Source organism: Gracilinanus agilis, chromosome 6 (genome assembly GCF_016433145.1).
Source record: "Gracilinanus agilis isolate LMUSP501 chromosome 6, AgileGrace, whole genome shotgun sequence".
NCBI lineage: Eukaryota > Metazoa > Chordata > Mammalia > Didelphimorphia > Didelphidae > Gracilinanus > Gracilinanus agilis.
Window position 1 is genome coordinate 247226233 of NC_058135.1, and position 22061 is coordinate 247248293.

Genomic DNA, 22061 nt, shown 5'->3' on the forward strand with positions numbered 1-22061 from the left:
TGACTCAGGCAATATGTTACGGTTTATAGAAATTTTGTGTAAGATGTTCAAAATGATTTAAATTGTTTGGGGTTATTTAACAAATTCTACTAACTAAAATTATTTGTCGGCACAAACATGGGTAGAAATGGTCAGAGATACAATCTGGCAAACCCACAGATTTGAGTCTAACTACTGGCTCCAGAACAGAAAAGGATGCTCCATAAATCGCCTTCTTTGCCAGGTTGTATGACTGAACTAGTGTTTCCTCTGGATTGCAAAATTATGGCGTTTTGATGGCTAGCACTCTTTTACTTGCCAAGAACTACAGTCATGCCTTTTCACACCATAGTAAAGAATTTTCCAGGAAGGATTACATCTATGTTTATATAGAGAACCCTATGCCTTAGCAATCTTGTAAGACGAGAAGAGATTAATTGCATTTTATTTGTGGGATCAAAAGTCATCCAGGTAACTGCTTAATATGGCATTTTGTTGGATGTACTGGTCAATTTGTGAGCACCTACCGTGTCTGGGAGTTCTTATAGCATAGGTCCATAGGAACAGATTTCTTCTCAGGAATTATATTTGTTTGCCAGGAACTAAAAGATACTGTAGTATTCTTCACAGTTTTGGTTTCTTTATAGAATTTGCCATCCTGAAACTCTAAATAAATTATTTATGCCTTTCCTTGTAGGATTGTAGGATTTAAGGATGGAAAGGATTTAAAAATCATCTAGTCTAATACCTTCATTTCAGGATGAAGAAACTAATGTCCCAGAGGGCTTTCTTCCCTAAGATCTTTATCTACAGATCTATAAGAATACACAGCAAATTTGTCACTGCAAATAGTATGTCTGTCTATATACATCCACTTATATTTCTACATGAGTGTATAGGTATTCATAATGCACAGAGTAATATCCATGCACATATATGTGGTACATCAATAACATCTACATATATACACATCTATGAATATTCTATAAGTCATAGTAAAATAATCCAGTAAAAGTTTTAGTCCATTTTGATAAGGTGGAGTTGTTTTGAGTTCCAAATCTATATAAAATTTGAGTGGATCTATAATTTCATTGCTGTAGAAAACTCTTATGGAGGAAAGTCCCTCTGGTAATGCAGACTGGGAGCTGTCCTGAAAATTATAATCTGGGAGAATTGCCTAGAACATGCAAAGGTTACATGACTTGCCTATTCTCCCACTGACAGAATTTGGTAGAGGTAAAATTTGAAGCAAAGTATTCCTGACTTTGAGGCTGCCATGATGCTTCTTATTCAATCTGTGTATCCAGCCCTAATCTTTCTCTTCATGTCCATTTCTATATCACCAAATACCTTGATATCACCACCCAGGTATCCCATTGGCCTTCTGACTCAACATTTCCATCATAGAACTTATCTTTTGCTTTAAAATTACCTCCCCCTCATTCATCCAACAAGAATTTTTATTAATTTCTATTATAGGTCAGGGTAGCTAGATAGCACAGTGGCTATAGCACCAGATCTGGAGTCATGAAGATCTGAGTTCAAATCTAGCCTCAGATATTTGCTAAAGGAATGAACCTGGGCAAGTCACCTAACATCTCTTTGCCTCAGTTCCTCATTTGCAAAAATGAGGACACACTGGAAAAGGAAATGGTGAACTACTCCAGTATCTACACCAAGAAAACATTGTCCATGGGGTCACACAGAGTCTGACATGCCTGAACAACAAATATGTCAGAGGAGGGCGACAAAGACAAAAATTTAAGTGTTCCTGACCTCCAGGAGCTTATATTCCATTGGATAAAACAACACATGCACAGATAAGTAAGGGGGAAAAAGAATATTTAGGGAGGGCATACTAGCAACTGTGGGAAATAAAATGGGTCTCATGTTTCTGTAGAAGGAGAGAAAATTCAAAGTAACTAGGAAGCACAGTTCACTTTTATTTCCATAAAAATAACACCAAAATGGAACGATGTTGATATTGTTATTATTAACCTAGAGGTTCTTGGAATCACAGAAGTGAAAAACCAAGGTGGAAATTATGAGAAGAATTAGGAAAAAGAAAAAGAAATTCTAGAGACTGATTATGAGGTTTCGAGCTAGGAAACACTTCCATTTTCTCTCAACAATGTACTATAGGACTATGGCCGGGAGAGAAGATTACCATACAGTTATGCTATGTGTGTGTTAAGACACATGGGAATAAGTTATATTTCTAGATCTTAGAAATCATATAATACAAGTATAACCCAGATCAAATTTCTTACCATCTTCAAGAGGGGGGAGGGAAGGGAGAGAGGGAGAGTTTAGATCTCATAATTTCAGAAGATGTATGGTGAAAATTGTTATTTCATGTAATTGGGAAAATAAAATATTTCTGAACTAAAAAAATGAATCATAGATATAGAGCTAGAAGAAATTATAGAGGCAATTGAGTCTAAAACATTCCATTTTATAGATGAGGAAGCAGAGCCACAAAAATTGATAATTCACTTACTTAGGATTACATAGCTAGTAAGTAGCTGAAGCATCATTTCAACCCAGGTCTTCCTCACTCCAAGTGCAGTGACAACACTATCCACTCTACCATGTTGCATCTTGTTGTATATTTAGAATTAACTATTTGTTGGACAGTGCTCTAATCTGAAATCAATTTTATGCACAAAAGAATTGATAGTTAAACATTGCTTTAATATAAAGTATTCCCTAAAACTAGTAGAGTTCCTTGGATGGATGTTTCTATCTTTCTAAACTAAGTGTTAAAATAAAACCTCTGTATAGAATTCTTGGTTTCCTTCAAAATTCAGCCTTTGTCACCTATGGGAAGCATTTCCTGATATGTGTCTCTCTAACCCTCACCCCACTCCACTCCAGAAATTGTTAGTGTTTTCTCCCTCCTCAAATAGTCTTATTCTTAGTAACCTTTAGATATACTATATTCCTCCCAGGTAGAGTGTGAAATACAATCTTTTTGATCATTTATTTCATTTTTGCATCCCAAGTAAAGCAAGTAAAGTGCACGTAGTAGGTATTATACATTTTTTTAACTGGATAAGTAAGTATTTTTTCCTCAAATAACTGAAGATTTCATTTATGTGGAAATACACCATCAAGTCATTGGACTTGAGGACAAGGAAAAGGTCACAGAACATTTGATTTTTTGCAGGACTCTATCAATTAACTTTAGGTGTCTCTTCTTTTCACAACCATTTTAATCTCAAGATTTATCACCATCTAGAACATTTATGTTATTTCTACAGGTGCAAAATGAAGTAGAGAATTGAAGCAATTATTCTACTAATATAATTCACAAAAACTGATCTGTCTTACTTAGTTGACTAGTTAGAAGACTTTTCTCTTGTTTATTTTGTCTTGAATTATCAAGGTAATTATGGGAAATTTTCACTTTAAAGAAATTTTATATAGTATCAATATATTAATTGGCCACCTTCTATCATTCATTTCCTTGTATTATTGTATGTTCAACTGAGGGGAAATTTCCAAGCCAAATTCTAATTAACCATTAATAGGCAAATTAGAACAAATTCATATTTCACATTTATCTGTATTATATTTTCTTATTTCTCGCAGAAAAGTACAATGGAGCAAGACTACTATGTTTTGGGGCAAATAAAACAGTGCAAATTGGAAACTTGTGTAAAACTGCCCTGTAGATTGTGAATAGTGAACTTGGAGAAAAGTTAGAGAATTTCATTCCTTAAATATCCTGAATAATAAAGTCTCTTTAGTTTGGGTTCAAGAGAATAGAGACTTGGGGCACTTCTGGACTTCTCTTCCATCTCGATTCTTCCTTGATGTCTGTGTAACAATGCCTTGACTATAACCAAATAGATTCCATAGAGACATTTAAAAGTTTTTTTTTTTTGTTTTTTTTTTTTGCACCAGAAGCTATATCCACTTATTCGACCTTTATTAAATGTCTACTTTGCTCCAGGTGCTGGTGATACAAGACAAAAGCAAAATGGATCCTTGCCTTAAGGACCTTACATTCCATGGGGCTTGGAGATCATGTTTATAGATAAGAAATACCAAATATCAAAAAGGTAGCAGCATTTAGTGATGCCAGTGAACTGCTTATCTAGCATCTTCCAAAGGGAAACAATCAGACAAGAAAAGAAAGAGGAAGGAATAGAGACACGATAAGGACCTCCAGGCTTTTCCTGTTCCAGGCTTAAATGCATGGTCCCATTAATAGCCAGACTTTGATGGGTACAGATTTTCACAGACCACTGGGTGGCTGTATCAGTTTCATTGGCATTTCATTCCCTTCCTACAGGTCTGTGCAGAGGAATCGTTAGAAATGAGGTCATCGTAAGGGAGTTTCATGGTACACATAAATGGATCTTTAACATGCATAGGATGATTTGACCAGATGTGCTTGCAGCAGAGTGAGATTTCTTTGTTTTCACAGTGCCTGCCCATGAGGAAGATTCCATGCAAAGCCAGTGCGCCTTCAGGCTCCTTTTTTGCCAGAGACAACACAGCCAATTTCTTATCCTGGTGCCGAGATGTAGGGGTGGATGAAACGTGTCTCTTTGAGTCAGAAGGTTTGGGTATGTATCTTCTAATGAATCTGAGGTGACTGATATCACGTATAGAGCCTGATGAGTCTTTGACTGATGGATAAGAAAAAATTGCCTCAACTGGTAAATGAATATCATCTTTTTTCTTTCTTTTTCATTATGAGAAGAGGCAGTGTAGTTGAGTGAATAGAACCCTTGGTTTGAAGTCATACAGTTTGGATCAAATTATGGGCTCCACTATTTGCTAATTTTATAACTTTGACTGGCCACTTATAACATCTCTGGAATCTGCTTACTCATCTCAAAAAATTGGAATGGTTTCTTAAGTTCATAATAAAAATTAAATTTAGTTATGAATATAAGTTAAGAAAGGGCAGATTAGCTGAGACTAAAGGAGCTTCCAACTCTAAAGTTCTAATTCTGAAGCTAAAGATCCAAGCCCTTTTCATGTTTTGGACCCTTCTGGAAGTCTGGTGAAACTTCTGAACCCCATTTTGGAATAATGCTTTTAAATGCATAAAATAAAATGTAGGAGATCACAAAGGCAACTTTGAAATATAGTTAACAAAAAAAATTTAAACATGACCAAATCACAGACCCCAGATTAAAAATGCTAGACCTAGAGACTCATTGGTCATTTAACAAGTTCTTAACTGTCATAATCACTTCTTTGGATATGTTATATTAATTCTGAACTTTTACAGGTGGCTAAACATCACAGTTGCCTTTTATTGTTGTTTACTTTGGGTAGAAAGGACTGGGAAAGGGAATAGAAGGACAAAGCTTTCCTTCTGAAAAATAAGGCTGTTAATAAGGCAAGGCAGAATTGAGAGGATATATTAACTTGGGATGAAATTCTACCATTAGTCTTTATGAGCAATTTACCTGTTTTGAACATTCCAATGTTCCAATTGAGAATAGTGGTTGATTTTTTCCAGCTGTATAAACTGTGGAAACACCTTCATTCTAAGCCATGTAATCATTGAAAGTTCAATTGAGATGTATTTGAAGAAAGAAAAGAAAAGACACTTCTTACTTTACCAAGAAAAATTTTTCTCTTTTAGTGAATTATGTGCTAGAAAGTTGGTTTGGTATCTTATACTCAAGTGGTGGGAGAAGATTCAATTTGAGTCAATTCAACAAATTTCTATCAGACACCTACTAAACAATGTGGTAGGAATTAGGAATACAAAGACAAAAAAGAGAGGAAGTTTTGACCTTAAGGAATTTATAATTCCATGTTTTCATCCATTTCTCTCAGATTGAGAGTTCAGTCTGAAAAATTCATCAGCTATGCTGCAAGTCCTCTACCAAGTGGGGAAAAGGAAGAAACAGAAGACACTGCACTTTCATTTGATTTGGATTTCCATCAGTTTTCAAAAAATGAAATCTCAGTACAAAATAGCCCACAAATAAGCATCACCCATCTTCAACTCAGCTTGAAGGAATAGAAGCAAAGCTAAAAATCATTTGCCAAATATTCTAAAAGATATGGCCTTGTGTCATAACAATACATGATAATGAAATGGCAAAACCTGTCAAATTCAGGGAAATGATACAGGATCATTGACTGAGAATTGGAAGGAATGTTAAGAGATCATAAAATTTAATACCTTCAATTTTCACTTGAGGAGGAAGCTTCAAAGAAAAATGAGGTGCCATGTTCCAGGTCACATAGATAAATAAATATGAATCGAGATTAAATCTAGGCCCCCAATACTTTCTCCCCCCCCTTTAGTTTTGACCTGGGATTTTGTTGATATAGAGAATACCTAGTGAGGAAACTCTCTCCACCAATGTAGATAAGCAACTTTTCGGTCATGAATATGCTTGAGCATTATTACCATCAGATACTGAGAGATTTGAGTGATTGGTCCAGATATGGGACAGAGTCTTTCTGACTCAAAGACTGACACTCTATATATTAGTCCTAGGGTAAAATCACTTAGATATTACAGAATCTGTAATTACTGTGCCATGATTTATTCTTTACTGCTAGGAGGAACTGTGAAAGGTCAATCAAACCACAAGGATTTATTATATGCCTATTATGGTCCAGGCACTGTACTCCATGCTGGAGTCACAAACACAACAACAAAGTCTCCAGTTTCGTGGTCCTGATTTAGGCAAAACCAAACTTGAAAACTTTGAAACTTACATTAAATATTTTATTAGCAATCAGATAGGCCATAAGACAAAAGCACGAATTGTGAATATTTTCTAAATGATTATGAGATTCTTATATTTTGATAAAAATATTTGCTCAGTTCTTATTCTAATGCTCCATAGTGGCATGGTGGCCATTCAAAGTTCTCAAAAACTACAATGGAAGAATATAAATAATATAATGTGAGATAGCTACCTGGGACAGTGGATAGATATTGGGCTTGGAGTTGGGAAGACCTGAGTTCATATTTGTCCTTAGATTGTTCTTCAGATTTTTCAGTCATATCTGATGCTTTACTACCCCAGTTGGGGTTTTCTTGGCAAAGGCACTAGAGAGGTCTGCCATTTTCTTCTCCAGCTCATTTTACAGATGAGGAAACTGAGGCAGAGTTAAGTGACTTTCCCAGGATCACTCAGATAAAATAAGTATGTAAGGCAATATTTGAACTCATGAAGATTCATCTTCCAGCAGCTAGCCTTAGCACTCAACCCACTGTACCACTCGGCTTCCCCCTAGCCTCTGATATTTGCTACTTATTTGATCCTGAGCAGGTCACTTAACTCATGTGTCTCATTTTCCTAAACCATAAAAAGGGGATAATAATGGCACTGAGCTCCCAGAGTTATTGTGAGTATCAAGTGAAATAATTGTTGTAAAGGGCAGAACAAGAAATCTTTAGACCAGATATCTTTAGCCTAATTTTGTCAAACACCCCTTTGGGGCATTCTGGTGCAGCCTGTGGACTCCTTAGAATAATGTTTTTAAAAGTAAAAAAAAAGAAAAATACATAGATTACAAAGGAAAGAAAATGCATCAAAATGAAGATGAATTTTTTCCCCTCCAGGTTTATGTATGTCTTGAGCTAAATGGATTCGTGTCTAAGATCTTGGTTCTTAGACTATGGACCTGGGGATGGGGTTCACATTGGTGTTTCTGAGGACCTTCCTAGCTAAGTTCAGACAGGTACTTTGCCAAGTTATCTCCCAAGGAATGGAATTCTATCTCAACCATAGTTACTCTCCCAAGATGACCTATTAATTTAAAGAGGGTTTACTGTCTGTGTGGTGTTTATTGTTTTAGTATGTAGAGAGAGAATCCACATTGACTAAATTTCTGATGCTTGAATTGATAAAAAAAANGAAATTCTACCATTAGTCTTTATGAGCAATTTACCTGTGTTGAACATTCCAATGTTCCAATTGAGAATAGTGGTTGATTTTTTCCAGCTGTATAAACTGTGGAAACACCTTCATTCTAAGCCATGTAATCATTGAAAGTTCAATTGAGATGTATTTGAAGAAAGAAAAGAAAAGACACTTCTTACTTTACCAAGAAAAATTTTTCTCTTTTAATGAATTATGTGCTAGGAAGTTGGTTTGGTATCTTATACTCAAGTGGTGGGAGAAGATTCAATTTGAGTCAATTCAACAAATTTCTATCAGACACCTACTAAACAATGTGGTAGGAATTAGGAATACAAAGACAAAAAAGAGAGGAAGTTTTGACCTTAAGGAATTTATAATTCCATGTTTTCATCCATTTCTCTCAGATTGAGAGTTCAGTCTGAAAAATTCATCAGCTATGCTGCAAGTCCTCTACCAAGTGGGGAAAAGGAAGAAACAGAAGACATTGCACTTTCATTTGATTTGGATTTCCATCAGTTTTCAAAAAATGAAATCTCAGTACAAAATAGCCCACAAATAAGCATCACCCATCTTCAACTCAGCTTGAAGGAATAGAAGCAAAGCTAAAAATCATTTGCCAAATATTCTAAAAGATATGGCCTTGTGTCATAACAATACATGATAATGAAATGGCAAAACCTGTCAAATTCAGGGAAATGATACAGGATCATTGACTGAGAATTGGAAGGAATGTTAAGAGATCATAAAATCTAATACCTTCAATTTTCACTTGAGGAGGAAGCGTCAAAGAAAAATGAGGTGACATGTTCCAGGTCACATAGATAAATAAATATGAATCGAGATTAAATCTAGGCCCCCAATACTTTCTTCTCTCCCCCCTTAGTTTTGACCTGGGATTTTGTTGATATAGAGAATACCTAGTGAGGAAACTCTCTCCACCAATGTAGATAAGCAACTTTTCGGTCATGAATATGCTTGAGCATTATTACCATCAGATACTGAGAGATTTGAGTGATTGGCCCAGATATGGGACAGAGTCTTTCTGACTCAAAGACTGACACTCTATATATTAGTCCTAGGGTAAAATCACTTAGATATTACAGAATCTGTAATTACTGTGCCATGATTTATTCTTCACTGCTAGGAGGAACTGTGAAAGGTCAATCAAACCACAAGGATTTATTATATGCCTATTATGGTCCAGGCACTGTACTCCATGCTGGAGTCACAAACACAACAACAAAGTCTCCAGTTTCGTGGTCCTGATTTAGGCAAAACCAAACTTGAAAACTTTGAAACTTACATTAAATATTTTATTAGCAATCAGGTAGGCCATAAGACAAAAGCACGAATTGTGAATATTTTCTAAATGATTATGAGATTCTTATATTTTGATAAAAATATTTGCTCAGTTCTTATTCTAATGCTCCATAGTGCCATGGTGGTCATTCAAAGTTCTCAAAAACTACAATGGAAGAATATAAATAATACAATGTGAGATAGCTACCTGGGACAGTGGATAGATATTGGGCTTGGAGTTGGGAAGACCTGAGTTCATATTTGTCCTTAGATTGTTCTTCAGATTTTTCAGTCATATCTGATGCTTTACTACCCCAGTTGGGGTTTTCTTGGCAAAGGCACTAGAGAGGTCTGCCATTTTCTTCTCCAGCTCATTTTACAGATGAGGAAACTGAGGCAGAGTTAAGTGACTTTCCCAGGATCACTCAGATAAAATAAGTATGTAAGGCAATATTTGAACTCATGAAGATGCATCTTCCTGCAACTAGCCCTAGCACTCAACCCACTGTACCACTCGGCTTCCCCCTAGCCTCTGATATTTGCTACTTATTTGATCCTGAGCAGGTCACTTAACTCATGTGTCTCATTTTCCTAAACCATAAAAAGGGGATAATAATGGCACTGAGCTCCCAGAGTTATTGTGAGTATCAAGTGAAATAATTGTTGTAAAGGGCAGAACAAGAAATCTTTAGACCAGATATCTTTAGCCTAATTTTGTCAAATACCCCTTTGGGGCATTCTGGTGCAGCCTGTGGACTCCTTCTTAGAATAATGTTTTTAAAAGTAAAAAAAAAGAAAAATACATAGATTACAAAGGAAAGAAAATGCATCAAAATGAAGATGAATTTTTTCCCCTCCAGGTTTATGTATGTCTTGAGCTAAATGGATTCGTGTCTAAGATCTTGGTTCTTAGACTATGGACCTGGGGATGGGGTTCACATTGGTGTTTCTGAGGACCTTCCTAGCTAAGTTCAGACAGGTACTTTGCCAAGTTATCTCCCAAGGAATGGAATTCTATCTCAACCATAGTTACTCTCCCAAGATGACCTATTAATTTAAAGAGGGTTTACTGTCTGTGTGGTGTTTATTGTTTTAGTATGGAGAGAGAGAATCCACATTGACTAAATTTCTGATGCTTGAATTGATAAAAAAAAAATGACTTTATTTTTAGTAGGTAAAGTGATGCGCAGGGAAGTTACTTAATCACTCAGTGTAGATCTGCTCTGGTAGAGGGAGTTTCTTCCTAAAGTAAGTCCTTCTATCATTGAAGTCATAGATTTTGCCTCCACCCCTACCATTATTAAATGATAATTTTTAGAGGCAACATTATGTAGTGGACTGATGGGTGGTTGTGAGGTCAGGAAAACTTCTCTCAAAGATCTCTTGCTGATCCCTTCTGGCTGTGTGACTTTAGAATTAGGTGACCAAGGACCTTGAACATTTTTTTTCTTAATATACATTTTGATACTTGAATTTTAATATAATTGGCTTGATTTGTGATCCTATATATTTAATATATAATATATAATAATACTATAATATAATATATTAAATATTACATCAATGTTTATATTAATCAAAATTAATATAAATAAGTATTAAATATAAATAATAATGTAATAAATATATATTTATTTACTAAAAATATTATTCTTAGAAGAAGACCATGGGCTTTACCTGAACATCACAAGGGTCGTTGACACAGAAAAATAGTGAACCACTCTGGTCTCATTCCTCTCAGGCAAATCTTAAAGACCCTAATTTGGAGAACAGCTGATGATCTTTCTTTTGGAAAAAAAAGTTTTTCAATAGGGACTCCTTATTCCTATAACATAACAAGTCTCCACACCTCCCAAATTGCTAAGAAGAATTAGCATGAGAAGAAAAGATAGGAACATATTACAATTTATTTCAATCATTTCCTAGTCCAGTTAGAATCTTGCCTTTCTTAATACTCATAGTGTCTGTTTGCTCAATTATTTTGCTATTGCATAGGGAGCTGGATAGTTACCTTGACTTAGGTGAATAGAGATTTGGCATCAAAGAAAAGAAACCCTGAGTTCCAATCCAGTCTGGACCACCTTCTAGTTATGACTCTGGTTAAGCCCCTCTACTTTTTAAAGCTTCTAGATGATACTCTAAGACTCAAAGTTGCAGAGAGTTGCTAATCTACATCTAAAGAAGAGATTTCCCCATTAGGATTTTTAAAATTCATATTAGAAATTTTTCTTGCTTTAAATAGATCAGGACTTCTTAATCGAGAATACTTGTAGTTTAAAAAGATATACAGGGGAAGCTGAGTGGCTCAGGGGATTGAGAGTCAGGCCTAGAGACAGGAGATCCTAGGTCCAAATCTGACCTCAGACACTTCCCAGCTGTGTGACCCTGGGCAAGTCACTTGACCCCCATTGCCTACCCTTATCACTCTTCTGCCTAGGAGCCAATACACAGAAGTTAAGGGTTTAAAAAAAATTTAAAAAAGATATGCAGACATACATTTTGATAACTATATTTTTTATTTTTTTATTTTTATTTTTGATATTTTATACAGTTGGCTTCCTTTGCAATCCTATGCATTTTATTTCATACATTGAAGCTATTCAAAGAAGAGGTCCAGAGGTTTCACCATAAAGATTAATAGCACGAGCACATATACACATACAAAAACCCTGCAATAGGTAGAAAAATGCTGTGGTCACAGTCTTTAGGGAGAAAGAAAAAACCCAATCATTCTTAAGAATGTTGAATTTAGACTCTTGCCAAGAAGGGAAACAGCTGTGCCCTTCCATTGTAATGCTAACCCACACAAGAGGACTTAAAATCAATTCTGTTTTCCCAGAGGACCTCCTCTTGCTGGACTTCTGGGTGAGGAGAGAGGCTCTCACTGACACCCTGGACCACTCAGTCTAGAGTCGACTGGATAATAACAGGACAACAATAACCCTGTGTCCTCTGCTTGACGTGTCTTTGCACCAGTTTTGAAAGGGAATTTAGGACAAGATCCTTGCTCCTGCCCCTTCTCCCCTCCTTCACCCCTTATAGTTTTCATTTCAGTAGAAAATGAGATGAAGAGCATCCTTTGTTTCCTGGTGATCTGAAGAACAAATAAAATGAAAAGATGTTCCGATGAAGGAAAAAATCTGCTGGAGCAGATGATAAAGCAGCACACTGTACTGAGGGCTTATCAAGGAGCCTCTGTTTCGAGCTGCTCAAAAGGTCCTTTCCAGCTTGGAGGAAAAAAAAGTCCTTATCTCTGTAGCAACTGATATGCTGTCTTTCTGTTCCAATTCTCCTGGTTTGTTTGTTTTTTTTGTACAACTGTTTAGGAGAGAATCTGGATTCACAAAATCTCCATCAGTTCTCTTTAGACACTGCCCAATGGCAAGGAAGCCCATGGTGGAGGAGGGCATGATAGGAAAGAGCAACTTGGTATTATTAATAATAATAATAATAATAAAAGTTATTATTTTGCTTCTGCCTCCAGTCTCCAAGCATGTATGGTAGCATTTTTTCTTTTGCTTTATGCATGTGGCAAGCCTTTCTTGATAGTTGGAGAGATACAATTCTTTACAACCCATACAAAATCACCACATATAAATTCAACCCTGCTGCTTATCTCCTTTTGCCATTCTTGGGAGATAACTTTTTTTTTAGTGAAATGTCAGGATTTAGGTTGCTGGCTTTTGTATCTGGGGAGGGGTAGAGAGAATATCAGTGTCTAAGAAATGGTCTGAGCCAACAGTATTTTTTATGAACCAGCATGCTGAATTTGGTGGCAGGAGACAGATTTGAATCTCACATTTGACTATTTCTCAATTTTGTAAGCTTTTCCTTAGATCAAACCTACATTTTTTGACTTTGCAACGTCCTCCTGTCATTGCTAGCTTGACCATATAGCCCCTGGTATCTTCAAGGACAGTAGAATTTAGGAACTAAACCTTTGGAGTTGCTTTCTTATTCATCCATATTTAAACATTTGAGTATTTATTGAGCACCTAGTATGTGCCTGGTCCTGTGCTTAGCATCAGAGAGAGTTACGGACTGATTCCTTTGTGAGGAAATTCCCTTCACAATCCATCCTGGTCAGCATCTTCTCTGCATTTTTTCATCTTGGAGGATTACTTGGATGACTGAGAACTTAACTTGATCAGAACACAGAGCCAGTAGATAGGAAAAGAAGGAGTCAACACAGGTCTTCTGACTTTGGGACCAGCTTCCTATCCACCATGTCATACTTCCTCTCTGGAGATTTAAGGACAAAAATAAAATAGTTCCTGTCCTCAAGGAGCATGCATTCTTTTGGGAGGAAACAACAGGTACCCAGATCACTGAAAACAAAGTGTATACAGTGTATAAGGTCAAATCTCTTTTGAACCAAGGGCTTAAGAGATTATAAAAAATTAATGTATTGATCTGTCTTTGGATGAAATAGATTTTTAGATAGTAGAAACTGCTTCAGAATTGAAGTGTAAAATAGTATGTTTACTCCTAAATGCATCTTGCTTCCCTCTGATGTAACAGGTAAGTAAATGAAGAGTCCTTTCCAAATCTATGGACTCTTCCAATGTGAATGATTGGGGCATAGTTTAAAACCTTATTTTTGCATCTATCATAACTGATTTCAAAAGCATTATATTGAGGATCACTTAGGGATAGATAGATAGATAGATAGATAGATAGATAGATAGATAGATAGTCAAACAATTCTCTGAGACATAAAGTTTTAATGACTTACTTGCGATAATGTAACTAAATTTCAGTGACAGGGTTTGAACTTGGGTCTTCTAGAATCTAGGTCTAGAACAAAACCTCATCAAGTAATTTTTAGAATTTTCTTTGAAATATCTAAAGTTGACTTCAAAATAGTATTTTATCAACATTATTTTAAATACATTTATTTTTGAACTAAAAATAAAAGTAAGGAGAAAAATAGTTATGATGGCTAGTGTACTAGATTTGGAAACAAGAGGCTTGGGATTGAATTTCTTGGATGTCTTGGATAGGATCAAATCAATCCAACATACATTTATTGAATTCCAGCTATATACCAAGCAATATGCTAGCGATGGGCCTCAATTTCTTAATGTGCAAAATGAGGGCATTTGATAAATGACCTCTCAGGTTCCTCACATCTCTTTGTCAGTGATTCCAAAATGTATCAAAGACACTATATAAGATTCCATTTGTTTATGTTGATTGTACGTGAATTATCAATTTCCAGGGATATAGATACATCCTTGTGATATCAGGCTATTAAATAATGGTCTTATCAATAAGAAATTGAACAGTCAGATAACTGCGAATATCAGTATTGGAAAGGACCTTGATGGCCATCTATACTCCCAAAAGAATTCCCTTTTTAATACCCAAGAGGAAAGCTCACCTAGTATTTGCTTGAAGACTAATGAAGGAGAATACATTTCCCCAGAGGAAGTCCCTACACCTCCTTTGGATAGCTCCAAATATTAGAAAGGTTTTCCTCATATGAAACCTAGATTTCTACCTCAGCAACGTTCATCTTTTTTTCCTAGTTCTACCATCTGTGACTAAGCAGAAAAGTCTAAGCTCTCTTCTGTATATTAGCCCTTAAAATACTTAGAGCCCATTATCATGTTCCCCTTGAATTCTCTCTTCTCTTGACTAATGAGGTAAAAAGTCTATGTAACTGACATGAAAAATGTTTCAGAAATCTTTCACAAAATAATTTTCACTAATTTGGTTCTAAATCTAATTCTGTGTACCTTCTCTAAATACATTGTCTAAAATTTTATCAATAATACTAATGTATAAATAGGATATCAAATTGAAGCTTATAATACATGGTTATTTAAGGTGTTATTTAAATAATAAGTTCTATTCTTTAAATTAATCTTATATTTTAAATGAGTTTTGTTACTTATAATTGTCTTTTGCACATTAAAATTTCTCATGTATGTGAAGCTAATCAGGCTTTAAAATGTTTTCTAGGGGTTCTGTTGGGTTGCCTCTAATTCTATCGACAGTGGGAAGCTGAGATGTGTCTAAAGAGAGGAAAGCATGCTCTAATGACACGTTTATTTGGGGTAAACACTTGGCTTGCACTAACTGTCGACATTACAATGTTGTTGGATGATTATAGGACTTGGAGCCAGGGAATCTCCTCCATCCGCTTCTCTGAAAAAAAAGATTCTACTCAACAAGGAAAGGGTTTGCTCTCTGCTGTGCTAGCATGCTGATGTGTGTGGTTTCTTTCAGAACATGCCCTCTTTTGTTGTGGTGGCTGTGTTTGTCATGTTGTGCTTGTTATTTTGCTCTCTGAAACTGTCTTCTGATGGAGCACATTGATGATGACCTCTGATTACCATAACTCTCTGGTCCAACTATGATTGTTGTTATAGAAATATCAAGTGCTGACCAAAGGGCTCCTCACTATAATCCTTGCTTTGCCCTGCTGTCAAGAAACCCAAGGGTTTTGAATGCTGATTTTCAAAATGCATTTTCAACTGCACATCTCAAGGTTTCGTCAGAAGAAGGTTCTATGCCTGTGCACTAATGCTTGATTAAATCGACCAATATTTTGAGGTCATATAACCATTTTGGGGAGAAATTTTTCCCTTAATTTTTCTATTAGAGTAGGTGAAAATAGTAGAAATGACTTTAACCATATAACCAGTTCTTTAATATCTATACATAGATTATCTTCGTGGCTAATCCAGGAAAATATTGATTTCAGATTTTGTAGTTTATGCTTACCCTATTTATGTGCTATTTTATCAACATCAGGTCACATAGCATTTCTTTGGGGGAAGGGGGCATCTCAAATTCTCTCTATACACTTCTCATATAAATTTTCTGAGCCTAAAATACACAGAGATGGTAGATAATGCATTAGATTTTGTAAAGTTGATGTATTTCCAGCATGAAGTGTATTTCAGAGAGAATTTGAGAAGGTATTGAGTTGGGAAAATGAATAGATTTTTGCATTCTCCTGATTTTGGATCATAGACGTATAGCAAGAAAAAGGCTTTTTCTTGTCCAGTGCTATCAATGTACAGGTGAAGAAACTAAAGCCTGGAGTGGTTAAATAATCGTCTAATGTCAGTCAGGGTAGAGAAGGCTTCAAATATAGGTCCTCTGATTTCAAATCAAACATTCCTTCTATTATATCATGTTTTAGTCATCATTCCTTTTGAATGGATTTCCCCATCCCAAAGGCCAAAAAAAGTATTATAATTGGGTTACAAATGCTTCTGACTATGAGAATGAACAATTGAGACTTGAGTCTTCTTCGTCCTCTATTCCTTTACTGATGAAATTACTGATGAATATTGGGATTGAGTATTCCTTGTTAAAGTGATAGATATGTAGTCTAGATAAAATGTCACATTTGAAATATTTCTTTCTGGTGATTCCGTGGACTGTGACCTTATTCAATGTGATTACCTGGCCTTAATCCTTAATGTCAATGAAATCTGTTTTAAATTATATAAGATGGTCATAAAAAAACTCATTTCAGGGTAGAAGACAAAACCAAGACTCCAGATTTTGTCAATATTATCCAATTTCATTAAATCGTATGTGAATGCTCTTACTAAAAAAAAGGAGCTAACAAGTGGTTGAGTTGAAGGAGACCTCATTTTGCTTGTCAGAAAGTTGAGCCAGATTCTCCCCTACACATGCACCCACGCAATTCTTCAGTGTGTCTCCTAGAGGAGTAAGGAGATTGGCTTAGATTTATTTCTTCACCCTTGTGAGAGATGATAATTTCACCTACTCCTACATGTCCCAGAAAGATAAAAGCTCCACAAAAATATTTTCCCTCAGATAGAGATGATTATTTTTGTTGCTATGCAGAGGTATAGAGGCTTCCCTCCACCGTTATCATGACTATATTTTGCACTTGAACATAGTGCTTTAGAATCTTCAAAATACTATCACATATTTTGTCTTATTTGACTAAAACAGGTAGGTTCAATTTGAAATTAATAACATATATTCAAGATTAGGACAAGTTTAGTTATTAAAAATCCCTCCCTCCCCTAATTTCTTTCTTGTATGAAAAGGTTTTAAAAAATCCATGCCCTCTCTGGGGAGTTACCATTAATACTGTGCTTTAAAAAAAAGCATATGGATAATAGAAATTTATGAGAGTGACTCAATAACTTTCATAACCTTGCCCATCTGTTAAACTATAATGTAGCTAGTTGAACTATACTTTCAATGCATGATACACTGTGTTCCTCTATACAACATGACATAGAAACTTTATTCATTACTCAGACATTAGGTTTAATCTTATATTTCTAAAGTAGGTAAAATTCCATTTGACATTTGATGCTTATAAAATTTTGACAGAATGCAGACACAGAATTAAGCCTCCTATAATGGAGTCTGAATGGCAGATTGGGGTTCTGTTTCCCTGAGGAAATAATTACAACTTTCTTCTAAATCAGGGGTCGGCAACGTATGGCTCTCGAGCCATATCTGGCTCTTTTGAGGGCCAGGTATGGCTCTTTCTGCAGGAGCCATAAAGTCAATTTTTTTTCAGGCTCAGTTACAGGAGCGGCACTGTGAGCACTGTATGGACCTCACAAAATTACATTTTAAAAAATGTGGTGTTTATGGCTCTCATGGCCAAAAAGGTTGCCGACCCCTTTTCTAAATGATTTGATCATTAAAAAAAAGAAAAGAAGAATTTCCAACGGCAGAGATCACTTTGCAAAACTATGACTGCTAAAACTGAAATTTATTAAGAGGGAAAAAAACAGAAGCCCCAAAATTTCCTTTTGGTTAGATGGATGTGTAGATGACTGAATGGATGAATAGATATGGATATATGGAGAAATGGGCAGATGTATAGATGGGCAGATAGATGGGTGATAGATGGATAAATGGGCAAATAGATGGATGGATGATTTATGGATTGACAGACAGACAGATAGCCAGATGGATCTTTGGATAGATAATTGGACAAAAGGACAGACAGATGAAAGGATGGACAATTGAATCAAGACCATGGTTTAAGTATAGCAGGGGTCGGCAACCTTTTTGGCTGTGAGAGCCATAAACACCACATTTTTTAAAATGTAATTTCATGAGAGCCCTACAGTGGTCACAGTGTGCTCCTGTAACAGCGCCTGAAAAAAATTGACTTTATGGCTCCTGCAGAAAGAGCCATATCTGGCCCTCAAAAGAGCCAGATATGGCTTGAGAGCCATATGTTGCTGACCCCTGAAGTATAGCCTCAGAATGACTCTAGGCAAGTCAGAGCCTCGAGGAACTCTAAGAAATTTGAAGAATGAGTACTGATATGTTTTAGTGGATGGACTTTTCTCATTCAAGAATTCTCTGCACAGATGAAACTAAAAGTGTAGACCAAATATATTTTTAGAAATATTTATAAAGGGATTACCAAACATAATGCCTGAAATGCTAGTTTCAGTCAGAAGGGGCTACGTTAGAGTTTTATCTCTGATACCTGTTGGTGGTGTGACCCTGAATAAGTCCCTTAATCTTTCAGTATTCCAGGCAATATCATGAGAATATTAATTGCAGAACAAGGATAAAATTCTATTAGTGAAGATAATATACTTACTGGAAATCCCCTACACTAATGAAATCACAATTCTATTATCAAATACATAAATTATATTTTGTGCAATTTCTATATATTGTTGAGAATGTGAACCAATAAGTGAATTTAAAATGAATGACAAATATTATGACATATCAAGGTTTTCAATTTTCCTCCTCCCATTGTAACCTTTGTCCTCTCCTTCCTTAAAAAAAGGGAGAAGTGTTTTTCATTTTAACCATCACAGAATAGCCTTAAGTCCTAAGAAGACTTGTCAACTGCTATAACTAGCAATGAACAAAGACTGTTGAAATGTGAAGCATATGAATGATTTAATTCTCAGAGACTAAATAAAATTAGTGGCAGGTAGTTTAAACTTTTCAGAGAATGATTCCTTTTCCATTTCAATAGCTGCTTAGCTTCTAATGTAAATTAACATCCATGACATTTCTGTATATACTGTTTATATGAGATGTCTAGTTGACCTATTTGATATAAAACCTGATAGAATTCAAGATTAAGTATCATTGCTATACTAAAATAAAGGAAATGAGAAACACACTGACTAGCTAAATGCTCATGGCATGCATACTGATAGAAACCTCAATCATAGAATTTCTTTCTCTGAAAGGATTTCTACTCTGCAGTGTTTTTAGCCACAAATGAAGTCATTAAATAATTCATTTTAATCCTTTGACTTCATTTCTTTTAAGTTTCTTGTTTCTTATACTGAAAAGATCAAACAAATTCACCCAAAAAGTTCTCTCAATTTTACTAATTTTAATGCAAAGAAATATGTTTTACAGTTAAATTTTTAATAATTTACATTATTTAAACTTCCATGCTTTCCAGAAGAGGTGTCAACCTATCCTGGCAGAAGAAGTTTTCTTACCAGGTACAAATGAAATCCAAAGTCCAGTTCCTATTTCAGTCCTTATGTTTTTCAAAGACCTTAAAATGATAAAATGTATAAGTAAAAATATGGAAATAAAATTTAAGGTGAGGATTATTGCTATTCAGTCATGACCCCATTTTGAGTTTTCATGGCAAAGATACTAGAGTGATCTGCCATCATTTCTTTCTCTGGCTCATTTTATAGGTGAGATACTGAGACAGAATTAAGTGACTTGCCCAAGATCACACAGCTACTAATTATCTGAGGCCAGAGTTGCACTCATATTCTTCATAAGTCTTGTTGAGTCTAAGCCCAGTATACTGTTTACTGTACCACATTAACTATCCCCAAAGTGAGGAATAATTTAGGAATATATTATATTATGCTTATGCATAAAAGCAGATATATTAGAAAATGTTATGGCTAAGCAGGTAAATTCAGTGTAGTAAAGTTTCTGTATCCTGGTTTTAGAGTCAAACAGTTTTTATCTCTGCCAATTAATTACTAGGTGATTTTGAGTAAATTACTTTTTACCTCAGCCTCAATTTCTTCAACTGAAAAATGAGGTGGTTGAAGCAGATGAATTCTGAAATCCTTTCCAACTTTCAATCTATGATTTTATATTCCCAGGATGATTTTTTCCTGGCAAAACTAAAAAAAATGATTTAATTAGAAAACAGACAGAAAATGTTTTGTCCTAAGATTTTTTAGGGAAGTAAAGGTTCTAGGCAATTATGTGCAATTTTCTCAGTTCTTAATTATATTTTCTCAGCAAGATTATTGCAGAGTCAGTATTTAAACTTAGTCCTTTAGAAATTATCATTGACTGATGGCCCAGGGGATTAAACAAAGGAATGCCAAATTGCCATAGGAAGACTTTCCACAACATTTTCTTCCATATAGTGTTCAGAGTTGGCAATTTTGCTTGCAGAGACACCTATATCTTGAGTTTTCTATAAACATTATGACTTTCTCTTATAGTGATGACCCAGTATTGAGGAAAACAGCATGGTCAAACTATTCTCCCCTTTTAATTATTTTTATCTGCTAATATTGGCTTTCATATAAAGCTACTTTCTTCATCATCTGCTATTCTCTAAGTATTGACTTTTTTTTCATTGAGACATGCATAAAGGGAATCAAGAACATGAAATCATTGATCTAGGGAAATCCATTTAAAGGAAACTCCCTCTACCTATGTGGGTTGGCCTTCTTTTCAATTTCCAATGTTAGCTAGAAAACTGAGAGGTTAAATAATTTACCTAATGTCAGCTGGCCAGTATATTTTAGAGGTGAAAACGTTATACATGCAAGCACGTATAATACATTCCCTGGAGCCCAAAAGAAGGAATAGACCGTGGTTTAACAACTGTTCACATTCTATATTGTGTTAATGGCATTTCCCATTGAGATGTCCATAACGACGATTTTCTGTCTCACATAGGAAATGACTCCAAGTTAAAAATAAATGTATTTGATAGTTAGAGATAAGACTATTTTTTTTTCAGTTTGATATTATGGATAGAATTCCATTCATAAGTATGGTATTGTCCTCCATGTTTGGAAATCAAGCTATGGAGATAGAACTATCCTTCTTTCTCATCTACCTTAAAATTTATTTGATGACTCATTACTCTGAAAATTACAACTTCCTAACTTTTAATAAATAATAAGTAAATAGGAAAAGAGGCAAAATTTACCTTTATGCAGTCAACATTTATTATTTTACAGTTTACTATTTCCATATTTATGATAATTAAAAATAGTTGAAATTTGCTGTTCTATTCTTAGGAAGGGTTTTTTAAAATTTGAAAATATTATAGAATTGATATTTTTAACAACTCCATATAGTATGTCCTGGATGTATCCTCTCCTCCCCACTATTTATCTTTTTCATTGAAACTTTTCTTATAACAAAGAAAAATGTTTAAGTAAAATAATTGATTATGTGATATCTGAAATGAATGCAACATTCTTACATTATGTCCTCCAACTCTTTATCAAGAATACAAATAAAATTTAGATTTTTGGCTGTCAGACAGATTGATAGTCTTTCCACTCTGAGGACACAGCTGTGACCTTTTATTACATGAATAAAAAAGCCTTTTAAATCTAGAGTAATGAATAAAAGGAATAAGTGAATTGAATAAATTTTAAAAATACAAGAATTATGCATTTTATTGCTTGATGATGGCAAAATTAGAGTATGTCCACATTTAAGCCAAAACCATAAAATATATGAAATTACTTGTCACCTGTTATTAATATTCTCTTCCCTAACTTTGGAATGAGGCACCACTGCTATTATTTGGGAGGAAAAGAAGGACTGGGTGCCTAAAGTAGACAGATGGAGATAAAACTGAAAGTTTGTATAATTGTCAAGTTCTAACTTAGTGGAATCATGCTATTTTACTATATATATATATATATACATATATGTATATATATATACATATACATATATACATATATATGT

The 22061-nt window shown here is 35.0% G+C and overlaps 1 protein-coding gene across 1 annotated transcript in view; it reads left to right on the plus strand.

Moving 5' to 3' along the window:
- Nucleotides 1-22061, plus strand: part of GAS2 (growth arrest specific 2) — a 154932-nt gene that overhangs the window by 47632 nt on the left and 85239 nt on the right. Inside the window, exon 3 of the mRNA XM_044681839.1 lies at nt 4415-4581. Coding sequence (XP_044537774.1) covers nt 4415-4581 — 167 coding nt within the window. The remainder of the gene's footprint in view (nt 1-4414; nt 4582-22061) is intronic.